This window comes from Pseudorasbora parva, chromosome 4, assembly GCF_024679245.1.
Source record: "Pseudorasbora parva isolate DD20220531a chromosome 4, ASM2467924v1, whole genome shotgun sequence".
Taxonomy (NCBI): Eukaryota; Metazoa; Chordata; class Actinopteri; order Cypriniformes; family Gobionidae; genus Pseudorasbora; species Pseudorasbora parva.
In genome coordinates this window covers 36,093,305-36,114,916 of record NC_090175.1, presented here as the reverse complement: position 1 = coordinate 36,114,916, position 21,612 = coordinate 36,093,305, and the positions used below count along the sequence as shown (strand labels likewise).

Sequence of the window (21,612 nt, the reverse complement as noted above, 5' to 3'; positions counted from 1 at the left end):
GCTCTAGTCGCGCGCGCACCCTACCGGGAGAAGAGCCCGTACGGCCCATACAAGGACCTTCTGCTCTATTAACGTCAAGTCGACCCATACTCGAAAAAAACTCTGAAACTTGTGAGAAACCGGATGGAGTATCTTTGACAAAGAAATACTCCATCAAACGTCCAACATTAGTTTTAACTTTGTCTATGTTTAGGATGGGAATCCAAGTCTTTAACAGTGTAAAAAGCTCAGTATGCATGAAACAGCATTTCACCCCCCCCCCCCTTAATAACAATTTTTAAACTGAATATTTCATTATTTGATTTCCAATGTGTGATTTAAGTGTTCCCTTAATTTGTTGAGCAGTGTATATCAGAGGTAATAAAAATGAAGAAACAAAACTAAGAAAACTACAACCTCAGAACTGGCTAGCATTACTTTAAAAACAATAAAGTATTTGATGTCAAGAAAAGTGGGTGTTGACTTTAGGTAAATGGTTCTAGCTTGACCATGATAATTTTAATTTAACTCAATCTCTCATAAATTATTCATCTATTAAATACAAAAAAAATGTAGGGTTAAAAGGGCTTTGAATCTCTACCCAAGTATACCAAGAGTACTTAGAGTTCAGCTGTGGAAAAAGAAAATGTGTGATACAATTAGTATTAAACAGCTAGTGCAGCCAAAAATTAGCCATATAAATAATCACAGAAGCACATTATAATACTAGAACACTGATGTTGTTTAGTAAAAGCAGTTGCTGTTCTACCAAAAACATTGACCTTACATTTGCATCACACTACAGCCCCAAACTTTTACCTAGGTATGTATACATTCAGCAGTCAGTTCACAGAAGTCTGGAGCAGTTCAGAGTAGTCCAGAGGTGTCCCGAGCTGCCCAGATCAGCAGCACAGAAAAGATGAAATTATCCAATAAGCACCGGTGTAATTTATGACTAACATCTAGACTGTATTGTCAAAAATCTTAAGAGACTGCATGATATTTTCATCCTGCAAAACAAAAGAGGTATTATTATGCATCTGCTAAAAGTAATACATGTTTTGATAAAGATAAAATGATCCTTACTTTTTGGCAGCAGCCAATGAATTCCTCAATAGTTACTACACCATCCTGGTTTATGTCCATTTTCTTAGGGGAGAAAAAAAAAATATTGGTTCAAATGCAGTTTTGCTTGCCAATGTACAGTGAGGAGTGATCTAGTAATGCATATCAAAAAAACAAATTAATGTAAACAAACTACATCTCTCGGGTGGATAAGTAAATGTAAAGTCTAAATAATAACAGACTCGTGTGTGTCTAATGTGCGACTCCTGTACATTATGCGTGTGCATGCAAGTTATTATCGATGCACAAGCAAACTATGTATGTACACTCCCGGCATATTTTTGGTATGAACACATTTCAATGTATTTGCATAGTTGTCCAAATTAATGTCTGCGAGTATTATATAACGGACACTCGCTGAAGAGGAAGTTTGCGAGGTTCAGTAATGTTTATGTACATATGGCATCAGATGTGCTCTAACGGAGGAAATGTTCACCGATAACGTTGACCCACCTTCAGATCAATGTGTTTCGACACATTGAGAATGATTTTATTTTTCATTTATATTTTGATGTGTGTAGTAATGAATGGATCCGTACAGTAGCTATATATATTGAGTCAGGTCAGAGTGGTGGGATTAGATTTTTTTTGGCTTTTCCCTTTGGTCATTTTTGGAATTGCAGGTTGATTTATTTTAGAATAAGTACTTTTAAAGTTGTTAAGAATGTCTGCAGTGAAGAATACAGAAAATATAGCTTTGAATCTGTTGAATCTGTCATTGTTAAAGAGTTGGATTCTCATGCTAAATATGGCCAAAGGTTTTTCAGGCCAAAATCAACCATGTCACCTAAGTAGTGTGTTTTTGGTTGTGAGGGAAAGATAACCTTTTTCAGTTTCCCAAATAGGAACAGTGGATGCAGTTTATTTTTAGCAGTGCAAGTGACTCTTTGGAGATATGAAGGGTGCAATACTACTCTATAGGTACTCAAGATTAACACAAGATTGGCAGATACTGTGTGTGTTATGTACCCTTTAAATTATAAAATATAGCTTTAGGGGGGCCTTTTAATATTGATTTGGTGTAGAAGGGGGAGCAGTATCTATCTATCTATCTATCTATCTATCTATCTATCTATCTATCTATCTATCTATCTATCTATCTATCTATCTATCTATCTATCTATCTATCTATCTATCTATCTATCTATCTATCTATCTATCTATCTATCTATCTATCTATCTATCTATCTATCTTCTATGTACTTATGACATTTATGTCATAAGTACAGTCATTTGGAAGAGATGAAAACCTGCACCGTTATAAGGGAGAGCGGGGCACAAGCAACCTATTCTTACATCATTTTGTCCCTTTTGCACATCAAAAAAGCAGTTTCTCATTTCTTTGAACAAGTTGCAAATGCTTTGGTACATCCATGCAAATGACTATGTACAATTCTCTGTTGTTTCCTACATTATCAGTTGCTTCTGTCATGTTGATCAAAATTTATTATATTGTGTCTCTGTTGAATAGTCTCACCCCCCACAACATTTAGGCATTAGATCATAGCATAAGTCTTTACATGCAAAATGGTTGAACAAGTTATCATAATATGTCAAGCATATTTCTATACTTTCTATATTTCCATTAGACTTTTCTAAATCTGTCCTGAATTGGTAAATTGCTCCCAGGTGAAGCTATATATACACAGCACTGCATGTACACTTTTTCCTATGTTCACATTTCTTCTTTAGGTATTTTTGTGTGTGTGTGTGCTATTCAGTGCGGCCTTTTTATTTCTGTATCTCAATGACATGTTCTGTCAATAAAATACAGTACAAACAGTAAAAGTGTAAATTTGAATATTTTCCATTCTCTTGCAATTACACTCACACATACACTAAGATGTAACCTACAATTGACAATAATTGTCATCAAAACTTTAACCATAGTCTCCATCAGAACATCCCTCTAGAGTAAACTGTTATATTGACCACATGACTAAACAATTTGACTGTCTTATCCGTACACAATGACACAAGGACTTGTCATTCTGATGGCAATGACATGTTCATTGACACCTATATTTACTTTTGAGAGATGAACTAAGGATTTTGAGTAAGAGACTGGCTTTTGCAGGTTATCCATGGTGTTTTGCTATTTGTACAAATTGTTTTGAGAAATGCACTTACTGTTGTGCAAATTGTAAGTTTGATTCGAGAAATGTACCAAAGCGACTGAGAAAAACTGTAATAATAAATAATAATCTAATTTTTGAGTTCTGACAACCTCAAAACAGTTATACAGCATAGTTAAAAATTCATAATAATTAAGAATTTCTGAACACTGACTCAGTCTTTATTCTCCTTTTTCTCATGGTTTCTCAATAGAACTAATAAAAATATAAAATATAATAGCATTGTTCTGACAGGGGTACATTGTAATGCAGTGTTACAAATGCCCTCGTCTGCACAACTGGGATTTAAACACAGACTCATGGAGCTAAACGGATCGCGCTACCGCTATAAACATACCGTGTTAATTCTAATGCCTGATCTGAAATGTTTTTTGTCTGTGTCAGTAAATCAAACCAGTGACTAAACATCAACTTGCGTTGGTTCTCTTAGTAGGATGAAAAAAAATCTGTTATTTAACAGTGATTTAAATTGCATTCACATACTCTCAGAATGATCATAAATACTAGTTTCCTAGGTAAAAACTGAATTTGCAACAGTCAGGTGGTACAGGTCAGTGCTCTTTTATAGTTGTTTATGTTCATTATTATTGTAATATTATGTGCTTTGAGACATGAGGTAGTTTAATGCCGTCTCTCATAGTGATTTTGTTTGTTCCTTGCTGTACACTTTCATGTGTTTTGCTGTACATGTCTTTAAAAGCTGGCTCACTATTGCTAGCCTCTCTATTGCTAACCTTCAACATCAGGCACATTTATAAGCAATCACCAGATTAATAGAACCAATCAATGCAGAGAACATTTGTGTAACATTATTTTTACCTATAAGGTATAAATATTTATAGCCCTGTTTTCACCGAAATTACATGGAAAAATGTGTACCAGGAACTTTTTTAACAGGAACTTTATGCTGAATAAATGAATAAAGTCATTTTTTTTTTTTTTTGGACCAAAATGTATTGTCGACGCATCAAAAGAGTCTAACTAACCAACTGATGTCACATATGAACTACTTTGATGATGTTTTTATTACCTTCTGATAGGGGACAGGAAGTGGGCATACACTTACATTCAAAGGACAGAAAGCCCTCGGACTAAATCTAAAATATCTTAAACTGTGTTCCGAGGATGAACAGAGGTCTTACGGGTGTGGAACGACAATGGGGTAAGTCGTTAATGAAAGAAATTTCATTTTTGGGTGAACTAACCCTTTAAAATATTTCATTATGACACTGCTGGATCTCATCCCATATCACAGAGCTATTATAATTAAACACATACAATTAATAACATCTCACAAAGACTGTGTATTGAATCTAGGTGATGATAATGTCGTGATCATCAATAACAAACCAACTTTCACCTAGATGCATTCTTCTTTAGCTTTCCTTGTCATAACAAATGTGACTTATAAACAGTTACAGCAGCCTAAGAAAATATAATGTTAAAAAACGTAGTTGCCGAACTAAAGCAAACGCCATCTCCATAATGGTAATGAACCAATAAAACATCAACATCTAAACCTCTGTTAATTCTCGATTCGAGCTTCTGTTGACATTTGACAGAATAAAGTCAGTCTGAGCTCACCATGTGAGACCACTTTGATAGTAAAGCCCTGCATTTATGCCCGAGCCCGATGGGCCCCGACTTTTTTACGCCCCTAGGGCCGGGCTTCGGGACAATTTTCACATCATACCTAAAACGCGGGCCGGGCATCGGGCCTTTTTTTAGGCTTCTCCTTTGTTTTATATTTATTTTATTAATTAAAAGGAACAATGAGATGTGCTGCGCTGGTGGAAACAACACGAGACCATAATAGCTAACGCGACTGTCAAGATGGCTCGCACAGTGTTCAGGTTCAGAGTCCGCGCAAGCAGCAGCAGCACGCGTTCCTTCAGCACAACTTCTAGAGTTATGGCCTTTTTACTACTGGTTCCTTCATTTGTTTTCTCAGACCAGGTATTTATCTGATTGCGAAATGACCAGGAGTAGTCCCGAGATTCTTTTGAGATGTAGCCTATTTTAATTCCGATCACTAAACAAACCAATTCAGAAGGATGAAAGCATTTCAGACGAAACCGGACAAATGTACATGGAGCCTATCTGGTTGTTAAACCACATGTATACATTTTACTCCTGGCAAACGGTTAAAAAATAAATGTGTGAGAGCGTGTTATGGGCTATATATTGTAGTCAGATAGATATGATGGTGCTGCAACACGCATGGCCGCAAATGAGTAAAGCAAGCCAACGCAAATGGCCATAAATGAAACTTAAAATAAGTCTTAGATGCTCAAAAACACAATCATCTTCAATAAAAATGGATGAGACTAAATGGCTTAAATCTTACCAGTGCGCTTAGGTCGCTCTCTCTTATATTGTGGTCTTTGAATTTGAAATAAGCTGCTGAATAAAATGCATCTTGAATCTTTTGCTTTCGTTGCTGTAAACTTCGTTAAATGAGCATATACCCCGGGAATTGAGATCGGATCTATATTCATTTTGCGTAGGTGTAAGGTATAAGACAACCTGCATGTTCTTTTTTTATTTGTTTTTAGATTGTTTAGCTCCGTTTGCGAGAGCCGCGAGCAGAATCAGCCTGCCTCAGCTCATCAAAAATGCCTTTTACTGTGGTGGTAATAGAAGGCGAAATTAACTAACATTGTGATGCTTGAAGTGTTTTATATCTATGGATTTTATTATAGGCAAGACAAGTCAAGAGTTGATTTGAGAGGCTAAATCGATTAAACAATTAAAATTAATTTAACAAACAAAAAAAATGCTCTAAACGTTTTTCTAAATTAACTTAATAAAGAAACGAAACGAAAAATAACTACTTTGACATTAAAAAACAAAACTGAACTATTTTAATGGCTGCAACAATGTAAAAAACAAAACAAAAAAAAACAAACACGGGCTCCAGTCGGACTCGGGCCAAGATTTTTGATAAGCTGCCGGACACGGGCCGGGCTAGGGCCTCAGCATCTCGGGGCAGGGCAGGGCTAGGGCCTAGATTTGAGGCCCGTGCAGGGCTCTAATTTGATAGTGTTGAGAAATAGGAAGTCGAATGTCCCCCAGTAACCGATATTTAAGCCGCCTCCTCAGCATTTTAAATTCACAATGATTTCACATATTACTCATACTGTGAGTGTCACACTATGAGAATGGTGTGATGTCACTGTGATTATCGCATAATCTCAAGTGTTGACTGGGAAGTCAGTGGGTTGTCAGTAAAACAATCTTTCCGCAAAGAACAACTTTGGAGTGGCGTATGCTGCAGCTTGGAATGAAGTAGCTAAAGATTCTTGCCTCATATGATCACAACTGAGGCAGTTAAAGTGTTGGATGACTACGACTTGTGCTCAAGTAACACCAGTGTTAATGATCCTGTGCCTGATCCTGTGTTCAGGATGTTGTCACTGTATCGTATTAGTGACTGGAGGTTGCATGAAGTATTGCAAGTATTGTACTGTCAAGTGATGGTTATCTGAATTGTCACGAGTGGAAAAGTCTGATTCATTTTCGCAAAGTGTAGGATTAAAATTTATAGTGCTTTTAGCGCCACCCAGTGGACTCTTTATCTATAGAAAATGCTTTGGCAAGCAAAATGTTTAGTATTTTTGCACATTTTCCCATTATAATAGTGTATAATAGCAGTACTTGGAAGAACATTCTGACGTGTTGCCTCACTGCCTCCTCTTTAAGCCGTGGATGGATAGATTTCCCCATCAAATCATAAATAGACTTCAAAATATCCAACATTTCCTAAAACAAAAAAAAAGATCAAATGTAGGCTACAGTCTTTGCATTCAGTTTATCACAGAAAGAAACCCTCACACGTTGGTTAGTCATTGGCTACACTAAAAAGTCAAGCACATAATCTTGAGAATTACATTACAGTTTTCAGACCTCTTTAGTAATCTGCCCATCTTGGTTGATGTCATAAAGATTGAAAGCCCAATTCAGCTTCTCTTCAGTAGTGCCTCTCAACAAAACAGAGAGATCACAGACTAACTCCTGGGGAAAAAAGCAGAAATATCAAAGCCTCCTTTCATTCTCCCATTACACATGTGAACATGTTAAAGTTACTGCAGTTGTAAAGAATGGACATTAAAATAAAGTGGCTGTACATTCCTCTTAATCTTCTATCCAGTGTAAGCTTTCAACATCTGAAAACATTATATTGCAAATGTCTGAATCAAATTCATATCAGAAATAAAGGATAATCAATAGTGATACTGGGTGCTTCTCAATGCTTTCTGCATTCTCATTTCCTTTCCTTTTCCTTGCATCTCAGTTCCACCCCCTGTAGGATGTGAGGGAAGGGTTGGATCACTTTTACTCAGGACATGTTAGCTGGAAACATATAATTCCATTCATTATGCTAAGCTAAGCTAGCGGCAACCCTGCCAAACTAAAACAATGCATGCATTGAGATAAAAATGCATTTGCCCACATATCTAAATGTAGGAAAGAAGTTGAATAAGACCTATTTCTGAGGAAACTGGGGAAACGAGGAAGCATCAATTTGAGAAGCACCCTCTGTTTCCATACTATTAAAGCCATTCAAAACATTGACTTTTTCATATGCATATTTTTTTACACATAAATATTTGTCCCGTTCTACAAAAACAATTTAAATATCCTTACCTCAAAACTAAGAGAGCCATTCTTATCTTTATCAAATGCATTGAAGAGAAACTGAGCATACTTTGATGAATCTGAGAAAATAATACAGGTAAAAGGTGATGCTTTAGATTTTTAGGTTTCTGTGATGTCTAAACATTTTTCAAAGACATTGAAAGACATTGACCATATTATGATGGTATACTTTTATTTAAATAGATTTGGCCTGTCACATAGCTTAATAAAATCAGGATTTAAACAGAATCAGGTAATACCATGACACACTTCATATTTTTTCCTGTACAGGATAAAAGTTACACAGGTTAAGTTGTAACTTTCTGTTAAAAAGCCATAATATTGTGTGCAAAATCTCACTTCAGACCACAAGGAGGAGACACTGACTACAGTGTGCAGAAAATGTCATGTCTTCAAACTGTCACATTACAATGTATTTCCATGTGATTTGCACATGTATTTTTTAATACAGTAATTTACTAATAGCTATTAATGCCTGCAAAATAGATCTTTACCATTTGATTTCACTTGAGAATTTATATATATATATATATATATATATATATATATATATATATATATATATATATATATATATATATATATATATATATATATATATATATATATATATACAGTGCATCTGGAGAGCATTCACAGCGCTTCACTTTTTCCACATTTTGTTGTTACAGCCTTATTCCAAAATGGATTAAATTGATTTTTTTCCCCTCAATTCTACAAACAATACCCCACAATGACAATGTGAATGAAGTTTGTTTGAAATCTTAGCAAATTTATTAAAAATAAAAAACTATAAAAAGAATTTGTGCACAAGTATTCACAGCCTTTGCTCAATACTTCGTTGAAGCACATTTGACACTGCGTACTGAAGTCTTTTTGAGTATGATGCTACAAGCTTGGCACACCTTTTTTGGGCAGTTTCAGGTTGGATGGGGACCATCTGTGCAGAGTCATTTTCAGATAGCTCCAGAGATGTTCAATCAGGTTCAAGTCTGGGCTCTGGCTGGGCCACTCAAGGGCATTCACATTCATGTCTCATAGACACTCCTTTGTTATCTTGGCTGTGTGCTTAGGGTCGTTGTTCTGTTGGAAGGTGAACCTTATCCACAGTATAAGGTCAAGAGCACTCTGGAGCAGGTTTTCATTGAGGATGTCTTTGTACATGGCTGCATTCATCTTTCCCTCAATCCTGACTCTCCCAGTTTCTGCCACTGAAAAACATCCCCACAGCATGATGCTGTCACCTCCATAAGTGGTGATGAGTGCTGCCTGGTTCCCTCCAGACATGACGTTTCCATTTGTGTTCTGAGAGTCCTTCAGGTGCCTTTTTGCAAACTCCAGGCAGCCTTTCACTGAGGAGTAGCTTCCGTCTGGCCACTCTACCATATTATATTGGTGGAGTGCTGCAGAGATGGTTGTTCTTCTGGAAGGCTCTCCTCTCTTCACAGAGAAACGCTTGAGCTGTCAGAGTGATCCTCAGGTTTTTGATCACCTCCATGACTAAAGTAGCCTGAAAAGCCAGACCCACATCAAGATGTTTGGTCTGGAAACTCACCATTGACAGGGCTCAATCCGAGGGGCGGGATCAATGGTTGTCTTTCAAACTCCCTCTGCACGCAATTGGATAGCACTACAACCAATTGGATAGTGCTACAACCAACCAGCGCAACGAAGGTGAAGCGCAACTCGGCCGTCATTATGTTAAGAATAGAAGTAGTACCGGTCAAGATAACTCGTAGTACCCGTATGAGCGGGTGTTATCTGGAAATAACATACCGCTGGAATGCGCGATTGACCAATCAGAATCAAGTATTTCACAGAAAGGTGTGTGCCTTTCTTAAATCAACCTAATTTACCACAGGTGGACTCCAATCAAGTTGTAGAAACATCTCAAGTATGATCAATTGTGAGTATCATGCCAAAGGCTGTGGATACTTACATGTGATTTGTGGCGTTTTTTTTTTTTTTTTTAATGAATTTGCAAATATTTCAAACAAACTTATTTCACATTGTCATTATGAGGTATTGTTTGTAGAACTGAGGGAACAAATAATTAATTTAATCAATATTGGAATAACGCTGTAACATTACATAACAAAATGTGGAAAAAGTGAAACGCTGGGAATACAATTATACATTCATAAATAAAGTATTTATTTATGGGTTTTTTTTCTTCGGCTTAACATATTTAATAATATAAACTTTAAGTGGACCAACCTCCAAGTGGGAAGAACAGAGCATAGATGTTTTTAAATGTGTCCTCATTCACAACTCCACTTGGACAATCCTAGCAAAAACAGGATCAGACAAGAAAGCAATATTTAAGAGACTGGAATCTCTCCACAGAGAGCAAAAGCCCCAAAATGACAACATCATTTTTTATTTCTACACCCAGCAGGTAGGGTTTAACTGAACTCTCACATTTTTGAATCCTCTATAGAGTAACTGCAGCTCTTGTCTGGAGAAATGGGTCTGCGACTGTAGTTGCTCCAGATTTTCCGGGTGATACCGCTCCATTGTGCTCTCTTGTTCTTCGTCCTCATTATCTAAAACATAGCACACACAGCTGCCATTATTTTTTTACTGGCTATACAGCTTCTGTATCAGAAAATCCATACTGTAAATGTAGGTGTTCAGACACACCCTTGTTTGCAAACTGTCTAAGGATGCCTAGCTTTATCTTTAATTAAGAATCCTGGCACTAGCAGATCCAGTGACACTAATTACACAAACACTTGCCTTTTTAATGAATAATGAAAAGAGAGTGACATGTATTGATGGCTTTTTCAAGCCTATGTTTCCTTTTACACATTACCTGTGATTTAAGAAACTACATTAGGGTCAAAATGGATTTTGTGACTGTGATCTTCAATAATGGACCATACCAAAATGTGTTTAGGGAGTATACAAGTATTTAGCTTTATTGTTAAATTGTCCAGTGCTGTATTTTTAATTGCTTGTTGATTTATTTTTTATATAACTCATATGGCTGTTGTGATATTTAAAGCTGTTCATAAAATATGTAAACTGTTTAGCAGCTATCATGTACAGTATGTGGGGGTCAATATTCATAGCATAAACCACTTCACGGGTCTGCTGGCCTGTTTCCATGAATTTTATTAAATATTCACCACTGTGCCTTAGCAGGTCAGGTAACTAGCGGTGTCTCCTTTAGGACATCCATAATACCTCTGTCCCAGTTTCTCATGAAGAACGTCCTGGTGCATAGGTTGATGCTTGCAGCCCTAACGAAGCACTGGTTTTCACAAGATATAGTCCCTGGGCATAAAAAAGTCCTACTTCTACCCTATATCCTTGTCCAAGTATGAGAAATATACAATTTCTGAGGAAATACAGAAGAAGGGGAAAAAAAGGTAGTACAATGATAATCACATAGTCTTATTTGAACCATACTACTAGTTACTATTTGTAGGTCAACATGTTCTTGTTTAATAACTGTTTTTGTATGAGGGTATTAATACATTCTAAAATTGGGGTACAAAAATAATGACCCACTTAAAGACGGGTCAAGATTTTACAAGCTGCTTCTAGAACATAATCAATCAAGTCACAGCACCCACTGGTCACATTTCACTGCACAGGTGGTGCTACAAATAACCAGAGCAGATTTGAGAGTCTAGTTCTGGGTCTGCAATTAGTTTAAAGGGAAACCTTTATGAAAGAAAACATCAATCACATTTTTTAGACTATATATATATATATATATATATATATATATATATATATATATACAGTCTTGTTCAAAATAATAGCAGTACAATGTGACTAACCAGAATAATCAAGGTTTTTCGTATATATTTTTATTGCTACGTGGCAAACAAGTTACCAGTAGGTTCAGTAGATTGTCAGAAAACAAATGAGACCCAGCATTCATGATATGCACGCTCTTAAGGCTGTGCAATTGGGCAATTAGTTGAAAGGGGTGTGTTCAAAAAAATAGCAGTGTGGCATTAAATCACTGAGGTCATCAATTTTGTGAAGAAACAGGTGTGAATCAGGTGGCCCCTATTTAAGGATGAAGCCAACACTTGTTGAACATGCATTTGAAAGCTGAGGAAAATGGGTCGTTCAAGACATTGTTCAGAAGAACAGCGTACTTTGATTAAAAAGTTGATTAGAGAGGGGAAAACCTATAAAGAGGTGCAAAAAATGATAGGCTGTTCAGCTAAAATGATCTCCAATGCCTTAAAATGGAGAGCAAAACCAGAGAGACGTGGAAGAAAACGGAAGACATCCATCAAAATGGATAGAAGAATAACCAGAATGGCAAAGGCTCAGCCAATGATCACCTCCAGGATGATCAAAGACAGTCTGGAGTTACCTGTAAGTACTGTGACAGTTAGAAGACGTCTGTGTGAAGCTAATCTATTTTCAAGAATCCCCCGCAAAGTCCCTCTGTTAAAAAAAAGGCATGTGCAGAAGAGGTTACAATTTGCCAAAGAACACATCAACTGGCCTAAAGAGAAATGGAGGAACATTTTGTGGACTGATGAGAGTAAAATTGTTCTTTTTGGGTCCAAGGGCCACAGGCAGTTTGTGAGACGACCCCCAAACTCTGAATTCAAGCCACAGTACACAGTGAAGACAGTGAAGCATGGAGGTGCAAGCATCATGATATGGGCATGTTTCTCCTACTATGGTGTTGGGCCTATTTATCGCATACCAGGGATCATGGATCAGTTTGCATATGTTAAAATACTTGAAGAGGTCATGTTGCCCTATGCTGAAGAGGACATGCCCTTGAAACGGTTGTTTCAACAAGACAATGACCCAAAACACACTAGTAAACGGGCAAAGTCTTGGTTCCAAACCAACAAAATTAATGTTATGGAGTGGCCAGCCCAATCTCCAGACCTTAATCCAATTGAGAACTTGTGGGGTTCTATCAAAAATGCTGTTTCTGAAGCAAAACCAAGAAATGTGAATGAATTGTGGAATGTTGTTAAAGAATCATGGAGTGGAATAACAGCTGAGAGGTGCCACAAGTTGGTTGACTCCATGCCACACAGATGTCAAGCAGTTTTAAAAAACTGTGGTCATACAACTAAATATTAGTTTAGTGATTCACAGGATTGCTAAATCCCAGAAAGAAAAAAAATGTTTGTACAAAATAGTTTTGAGTTTGTACAGTCAAAGGTAGACACTGCTATTTTTTTGAACACACCCCTTTCAACTAATTGCCCAATTGCACAGCCTTAAGAGCGTTCATATCATGAATGCTGGGTCTTGTTTGTTTTCTGACAATCTACTGAACCTACTGGTAACTTGTTTGCCACGTAGCAATAAAAAATATACTAAAAACCTTGATTATTCTGGTTAGTCACATTGTACTGCTATTATTTTGAACAAGACTGTATATATATATATACAGTATATATACTGGGTGTATATATATATATATATATATATATATATATATATATATATATATATATATATATATATATATATATATATATATATATATATATATATATATATATATATATATATATATATATATATATATATATATACACCCAGAACTAGACTCTCAAATCTGCTCTCAAATCTTTCTCTCTTTATATAGGGTTCATGTCAAATCAAACAAATTTCAGACACTTCCCTGGCTCAATTTTGTGTTTTTGTTATTATTATTTTTCTGAAGAAAGACAAACATAAATAATGGGGAAAGCCAAAGTATTAAATGTCATGGATGAATATTTACTGAGTAATACAATATTTTAGAGAGTGGTCAGAACGACCATTTTTTCCTGAGATTTGGAATCAAATTACAGGGGGGTAAAAATGACAGGCAGGATCATTATTTTATTTTAAAGAGATTGAAAATTATATTAGTAAAATCTGTTGACTTTAGCAATCTTTGTTGCATTATATGACAATGTTTTATTTATGCATTTCTTGCAGCAGAAAAAATATATCAAAATGTTAATTTTTAGCTGGGGACCTGTGGTTGAGTTGACATTGAATGACCCAATAACAATTGATAATACTACATGTCCTATGTATATCTATACAAAATATTAAACTTTTATGTTTACGATGCAAGAGATGTTGAAGGTGCTCTATTAAAAACTCAGTGCAGGATGTGGAAATGATGTATGTGAAATAACTGGCCTTAAGTTTAATTTACATGCCAGAATATGGTATTTCATTCTATTAGAGGACTTAGAATAGGAAACCTTTTTTAGGAAACCTGAATAGTAATCATTGCATACACAAGAAACCGATACAAAACAACATTATTAATAAACAAACCAAAAAATATTTTGGCTCAGGTGAAAATTTAATGGTGGTTAATAGAATAAAGCTATTTTTGGTAACATTTATATAAAAATGACACATTTTTCACTTCATAAGTTAACCATGCGTAAATTTCAAGAGCTTAATTTTATTGTAATTTCTTTATTGTTTTACACTCATTGCCATAGTGTATCATGAGGAGTGTGGTAAACATTCTTTTCCTGCTGTGGCAAACTGACACAGTATCACTTTCATAACTTGATATGAAAATCCTGCTGTGGTCTGTTTTTGAAGTAGAAAAAAAAAGAAAAAAGATTGAAGATATTTTTGTCTCTTGATGCTTTTAAGAAATAAATACAGACCTTAACAGTGAATCCCCAGTGGGAAATCAATCAACTGTATTAAATAAATCAAATACGAAATGTTCAGTATACATTTCAGGTAGGAAGGTATTTTACAAACAGATAAAACAGTAGCACAAAAACTTCTCAAATGCAGAAAAAAATAAGGTTAAAGATCCAGCTGAAATGTGGCAGATAAAATTACCTGAAAAAGATACTGGTGTCTGCAATATTTAATTTATGGCATTATTAAGGGATCATCAGTGTCTTATGGTCGGCTATGGAATGATGGAGTGTGTAATTATATTTAGTCCCACAAGGATATGAAGCATAGCCAAGGGAAAAATGAAATTAATTAGAACTCTCATCCACAAAGCTAAGACTATTAATGATTCGCATTTTAATTTCAATAATAACCCATATAGGGTGAGGTAAGCGACTATTTATATTGTTATTTTTATTGGACTTAAATGATAGACATTGATGACTGAATACAAACAATATACACAATTGACTAATTACACTATGCAAATAAATAATAACATTTTATGGTAGAACAGTGCATATTAAAACCTTAATTAACACTGGCGAATTTACATTATCATGGTGTGCTATTTTCAGACTAAAAGATACAGTTAGCCAACCACTATGGAAGTGAAACATGGCTCTGTTTACCTTGGCAAGATATTTGATCTACAACCCTGCCATTAAATATTAAGTATTTCAGTAAAATGTGTGATTACACCCTTCAAGAGTCACAGGAAAAAAGAGGTATAAGACATGAACTTACAAGAGTTCAAACACCTGTTGACCTGAAGTGTTGCAATGTGATATGTATTCATATTGTAAATTGCATTTAGACATATGTAGAACTTTCTGAGAAAATTCTTACTTTGGTCAATAGTTAATAACATTTAAAAAAATGAAATAATACTTGCCCTTATAGTTTGAGTTGAAAAGTTTTTTTAATTTTTGAAAAATTATTGTGATGCCATGTATTGTGACAGTTTACAGTAGGGTCTTCAAACTCGAACCTGGAGGGCCACTGTCCTGCAGAGTTTAGCTCCAACCCTCAAATAAAGACACCTGAACCAGTTAAAAGCCCTAGGCCCCGTCCACACGGAGACGCGTTTAGCTGTATACGTATACATTTTGTACCGTATCAGTGTTTCGTCCACACGGATCCAGCGTTTTGGAAGCATGAATCCGATATTTTTTTGAAACCAGGTCCCAAAGTGGATAAATCTGAAAACGACAATCTTCCGTTTTCTTCTTTTTTGTGTATACAGCCAAGCCTTATATTTTGCAAAGCGGTGATGTCATCACACTACGTCCAGCACTGTGAACGAGTTAAGGGATACAACTACGGGCACTGGGCATGCGCACATCAATGTCGCGTTATTTAATTACCGTATTTGCATTATTGTAAGGGTATGTTTAGGGTCGGGGTAGGTGTAGGCATTAATAAAACACATCTGTTAAGTAGCAAATGTATTGTAGCGACTGGGCTACATATAATAATAAATTAAATTAGCTCAATAGGGAATTATGGGGATTAATATTTAATTATTTATTATTAATCATAACTGGTTATGATCAAACAATTAATCTTCAAATCACCCAATAGGACATGCCTAACCTAGGTATTTGAGCAATATAAATTTGGTTAACAACAATGGATTGCAATTAATGAATATATATTAAATCATTACAGAATAACCTTTAAAGAATTAATTTAAAACTCATCTGATCCATTCTTTTAACGAACGATCTGTACAATCTCTTATCAACTCTCAAAGCTTTTATTCTTTCTACCAAATCTCTGGGAAGGTTACTCCTCTGGCCACAAAGAGTAAACTTTCCGAGCTATTGGGATATTAGTAAAGTATTCAAAGATACTCATGAGAGCTGTAGCTAGATCTGAACATTAAAGTGACTTGTCTTGTGAGCAGTAACAATGACAATTAAACATGGATACAATGGTTTTAATAATTGATACTATGAATACATACGACTAGATAAAGAATACATGTATATACAGAATAACAACAGGTAACGAAATAGAAAAGGAGAAAGAAGATAAAGGAAGGGTTCAGAATGGCATTTCACAAACATTAATACAGAGAGCCAGCAAAGAACAATATCACCTTAAAAAGGGTTACTAGTCTTAAACGCATCTAAATTTCGATGGAATTTATACTTGCATGGGTTGCTTTGTGTTGAGTATAAAAGAATGCGTGTGAGTCCTCTCAGAGTGTTCTGTGAGCTGGAGTGCTCTCTCTCAGTTCGTCCATGTGATCGCGTCTCCGATCCGCGGGAAGTTTGAAAGTAGTTTGAGAGTGAATGTTGCCAAAAGGAGAAGAAGGTTTCCTTCGAGGTTGTGGAAGTTCCTTGACCGTTGAGATGGTGCTCAGTGACTGTCTGCCTTTGTCCAAGGACTGAGTAGCGGAGCGCGCCGACTTCACCACGACAGACCGGTACATCGCCCGCATTACTGCAGATGCTGCACCGATCTGTCTGTCAATCTCCCGTTCCATCCTTCCCTCACTCGTGAACAAGACCCCAAGATACTTAAACTCCTCCACTTGAGGCAAGAACTCTCCACCAACCTGAAGTGAGCAAGCTACCCTTTTCCGACTGAGAACCATGGCCTCGGACTTGGAGGTGCCAGCCGCTTCACACTCGGCTGCAAACCGTCCCAGTGCATGTTGAAGGTCCCGGTCTGAGGTTGCCAACACGACAACATCATCTGCAAAGAGCAGTGATGAAATCGCGTGGTCCCCAAACCGGACACTCTCTGGCCCTTGGCTGCGTCTAGAAATTCTGTCCATAAAATTATGAACAGAACCGGTGACAAAGGGCAGCTCTGCCGGAGACCAACATGCACCGGGAACAAATTTGACTTACTGCCGGCAATGCGAACCAAGCTCCTGCTCTGGTTGTAAAGGGATCGTACAGCCCTAAGCAAGGGGCCCTGGACCCCATACTCCCAGACCACCCCCCACAGGTTGCCACGAGGAACACAGTCGAATGCCTTCTCCAAATCCACAAAGCACATGTGGACTGGTTGGGCAAACTCCTATGAACCCTCCAGCACCCTGTGAAGAATATAGAGCTGGCCCAGCGTCCCACGACCGGGACGAAAACCACACTGCTCCTCTTGAATCCGAGGTTCCACTATCGGCCGAATTCTCCTCTCCAGTACCCTGGCATAGACTTTCCCAGGGAGGCTGAGAAGTGTGATCCCCCTGTAGTTCGAACACACTCTCCAGTCCCCTTTCTTGAAAAGAGGGACCACCACCCCGGTCTGCCAGTCCATAGGCACTGTCCCCAACCGCCACGTGATGCTGCAGAGGCGCGTCAGCCAAGACAGCCCCACAACATCCAGAGACTTAAGGTACTCAGGGCGAATCTCATCCACCCCCGGCGCCTTGCCACCGAGGAGCTTATTAACTACCTCGATGACTTCAGCCCGGGTGATGGACGAGTCCCCCTCCGAGCCCTCAGCCTCTGCTTCCTCAAAGGAAGACGTGTCGGTGGGATTGAGGAGATCCTCGAAGTATTCCTTCCACCGTCCAACAATATCCACAGTTGAGGTCAGCAGCTGCCCATCTCCACTGTAGACAGTGTTGGTAGGGCACTGCTTCCCCCTCCTGAGGCGTCGAACGGTTTGCCAGAATCTCTTCGAGGGCAACTGGTCGTCTTTCTCCATGGCCTCACCGAACTCCTCCCAGGCCTGAGTTTTTGCCTCCACAACTACCCGGGCTTCTGTCCGCTTGGCCTGCCAGTACTTGTCCGCTGCCTCGGGAGCCCCACAAGCCAGCCAGCCCCTGATAGGACTCCTTCTTCAGCTTGAGGGCATTCCTTACTTCCGGTGTCCACCACCGGGTTCGGGGATTACCACCTCGACAGGCACCAGAGACCTTACCAGAGACAATGGAGGTGGAGAACATGGTCCATTCGGACTCAATATCTCCAGACTCCCTCGGGATCTGGTCAAAGCTCTGCCGGAGGTGGGAGTTGAAGATCTCTCTGACAGAGGGTTCAGGCAAATGTTCCCAACCGACCCTCACAGTACGTTTGGGTCTGCCGAGTCTGTTCAGCTTCCTCCCCCGCCATCAAATCCAACTCACCACCAGCTAGTGATCGGTTGACAGCTCCGCCTCTCTCTTCACCCGAGTGTCCAAGACATACGGCCGGAGGTCAGATGAGACGACCACAAAGTCGATCATCGACCTTCGGCCTAGGGTGTCCTGGTGCCATGTGCACTGATGGACACCCTTATGCTTGAACATGGTGTTCGTTATGGACAAGCCATGGTTAGCAAAGAAGTCCAATAACAGAACACCGCTCGGGTTCAGATCAGGGTGGCCGTTCCTCCCAATCACGCCCCTACAGGTGTCTCTGTCACTGCCCACATGGGCATTGAAGTCCCCCAGTAGAATTATGGAGTCTCCAGTCAGAGCACTTTCTAGCACCCCTCCCAGAGACCCCAAGAGGGCCGGGTACTCTGCACTGCCATTCGGCCCGTAGGCACAAATGACAGTGAGAGACCTATCCCCGACTCGAAGGCGAAGGGAAGCGAACCTCTCGCTCACCAGGATGAACACCAACACATGGCGACTGAGCTGGGGGGCTATAAGCAAACCCACTAAACTCTGCAGGACAGTGGCCCTCCAGGATCGAGTATGGAGACCCTTGGTTAAATGGCTAAGGCTGCAGTTCGAGCCCAATTTCAAGAAAATGCGTATAAATAGTAAGAGTGTGCAATCTTGTGGAATGTATGCCAAAATGAGTTGGCGTGCATATAGGTATGCAGTTTTTCGCGTGCATATGATACGCACTTCTTGGCGTATTATACGCATAAACCATCCACTCACACCCCTATCCTACCCGAGAACGTATCATATACACACCATAAAGTGCATATCATATGCACGTGAAAAAATGTGTAGCAAATGCATGCCAAAACTCATGCATTTTGGCATATTCACATGTGATCACATTGATACGCATTCACATGTGATCGTTGGCCGTTAATACATTTTGCCTTTTGTCGCCACCTCTGTTTGAAACCTGCAATTGCAGTTATTTGTGGATTTATCATCCTTTACTTGGGTTGGGCATCGGCACAGTGCAGTGTGGCAGTTATTAATTTACTGCATCGGTTACTGGATACATGGATACTGTACTTCGGAATCACAGACTCTATGTCTGAAAGTATGACCAAAATAGGAATTTTCCCTGTAACGTGTCATCTGAACAAGTAACATGTCTTCCACTTTTGTTCTGACCAAATGAGAAAAAAGCATCACAATAAATCGCGCAACCCACAGTAATTGATTCTTATGATCGCTTAACTCACATCAAGTAAAACCGTGCAAATTATTATTGTTATTCTTTGTTCTCATTTTTTATTTAAGTTAACAACATCAGCATCGCATTAGACTACTATGTTTTTGGTGTCTATTAGCATTACCTGTAGATTTTAATTTCCTTACAGTCTAATCTTGTGCATTTGACTACAGGTGAATATTCAGTTGTCAATGATGGTTGTCGTTTGGACCTTTCTGGATTAGAGTCCGCCATCAAAATTCTACATTTAATTATTCCAGCTGCTGTATAGCCTAGCCAGACTCCTTCTTTATGTATACAGACATGACGTAATGACGCAAAAGCTTGAATTTCCTGTGGAAATCCATCAGTACCACTCAAATTATAATGCATTATTAGCGGTGTGTGAATGGGGCTAAGGTAAGGATATAGTTTTGAATACTGGCTGTTATGTACTTGCTCAGAAATAGATTTTGTATCCTTTTTAACAAAAAAAAAAAAAAAAGGGTTCAGACTGCAGGTTTGATAAATTTAAAAAAAAGACATCTGCATTGGAATGTATAGGTTAAAAAAAATGGAAACCAATTGGACTGGACAACATAAATTGCAATTATTAAATTAATCTACAACAGATGTTTTGCTTAAACATTAGACAATTGCCAAGGTCTGACTATACCTTCAGTGAAGAGCTGCATTAAAAGCAACACATGTAAATTAAAACTTTCCCATGTCAAAACTGACATTAGTCTGTGAGACTGGTGTGTACACCTTTGATTTTGCACTATTATTATTATATTTTCTTTTCAAATTTTTAAATAAAACATTAGGCCTACTACATTTCTACAAGAAAATACAATTTCATATTTTCTAAAAGATTAGATTTTTAATTTAGTTTGTTATCTGCCATGTGCCTAGTGTTTGTGAAATTTACTAGCCATTTCTGAGTCAAAATTGTTTACACATTAAACAATATATATTTTCATTGTAGACCTGTCAAAATATGTTTGTTCTTTTACAAAATATTTCTTCTCTCGGTGCAATGCGGTAAATTATCAACAGAAAAATGCTAAACTGTCTGATTTACCTGAGTTCAGAGTTCCTGTTATCAAGCGAGTAATATGCTGGGTAAACTTGATCAACTGACGCTTGCATCGTCGCCGTCGGCTGCTCATTTTCAGAGAAGGTATGGAAGCAAAGTTTTCCGATTTATTTCAATGAGGTATCAGGTTGAATTCCGCTGGTTTCCGTTTCCTATCAGGCAGGCTGAACGGATGGACAGTGACGCTGAAAGGTGTAAATACTCGTCGGCGTTAAAAAACACCTGAGAGCGAATCTCTCTCTCTCTCTCTCTCTCTCTCTCTCTCTCTCTCTCTCTCTCTCTCTCTCTCTCTCTCTCTCTCTCTCAGTCTCTCTCACACACACACACACACACACACACACACACACACACACACACACACACACACACACACACACACACACACACACACACACACACACACACACACGTTGGATTTCCCCTACAAAAGGAAAATACATTTACCAATATAATACTTGAAATATATTTTAATATATTGTAAATATATGGAATAATATATTGATGGTATTACAAAATATATTATATATTCATGTAATATATTGCAAAATATACAAATGATTGCCGCTTTCAATATATTGATATATATTAGAAAATATAAATATTAAATTCCATATATGTGAATATATTGTATTGCATGTTTCCAATATACTGCAATATATTTTTATTTCGTAAGGGT

The 21,612-nt window shown here is 37.8% G+C and overlaps 1 protein-coding gene across 1 annotated transcript; it reads right to left on the bottom strand.

Annotated features, from left to right (window-relative positions):
* Positions 1–307: 307 nt before the first annotated feature.
* kcnip4b (potassium voltage-gated channel interacting protein 4b) lies at positions 308–21,189 on the bottom strand. The gene is made up of 8 exons (XM_067442740.1): positions 20,922–21,189; positions 10,320–10,444; positions 10,116–10,185; positions 7,887–7,957; positions 7,146–7,253; positions 6,897–7,001; positions 1,066–1,128; positions 308–989 (listed from the first exon to the last, which is right to left on the bottom strand). The coding sequence occupies exons 1-8, from the start codon at positions 21,007–21,009 to the stop codon at positions 942–944; spliced, it is 678 nt and encodes a 225-aa protein (XP_067298841.1). The 5' UTR covers positions 21,010–21,189; the 3' UTR covers positions 308–941.
* Positions 21,190–21,612: the final 423 nt, after the last annotated feature.

What these genes read in the sequence shown, in the direction of transcription:
- kcnip4b (XM_067442740.1), bottom strand. Translation starts at nt 21,009, where the DNA reads ATGAGCAGCCGACGGCGACGATGCAAGCGTCAGTTGATCAAGTTTACC. An exon ending in AACAGGAACTCTGAACTCAG is followed by an intron (nt 10,445 to 20,921) that starts GTAAATCAGACA and finishes GCTATGTTTTAG; the next exon opens with ATAATGAGGACGAAGAACAA. An exon ending in ATGGCTCTCTTAGTTTTGAG is followed by an intron (nt 7,254 to 7,886) that starts GTAAGGATATTT and finishes TTTTTTCCCCAG; the next exon opens with GAGTTAGTCTGTGATCTCTC.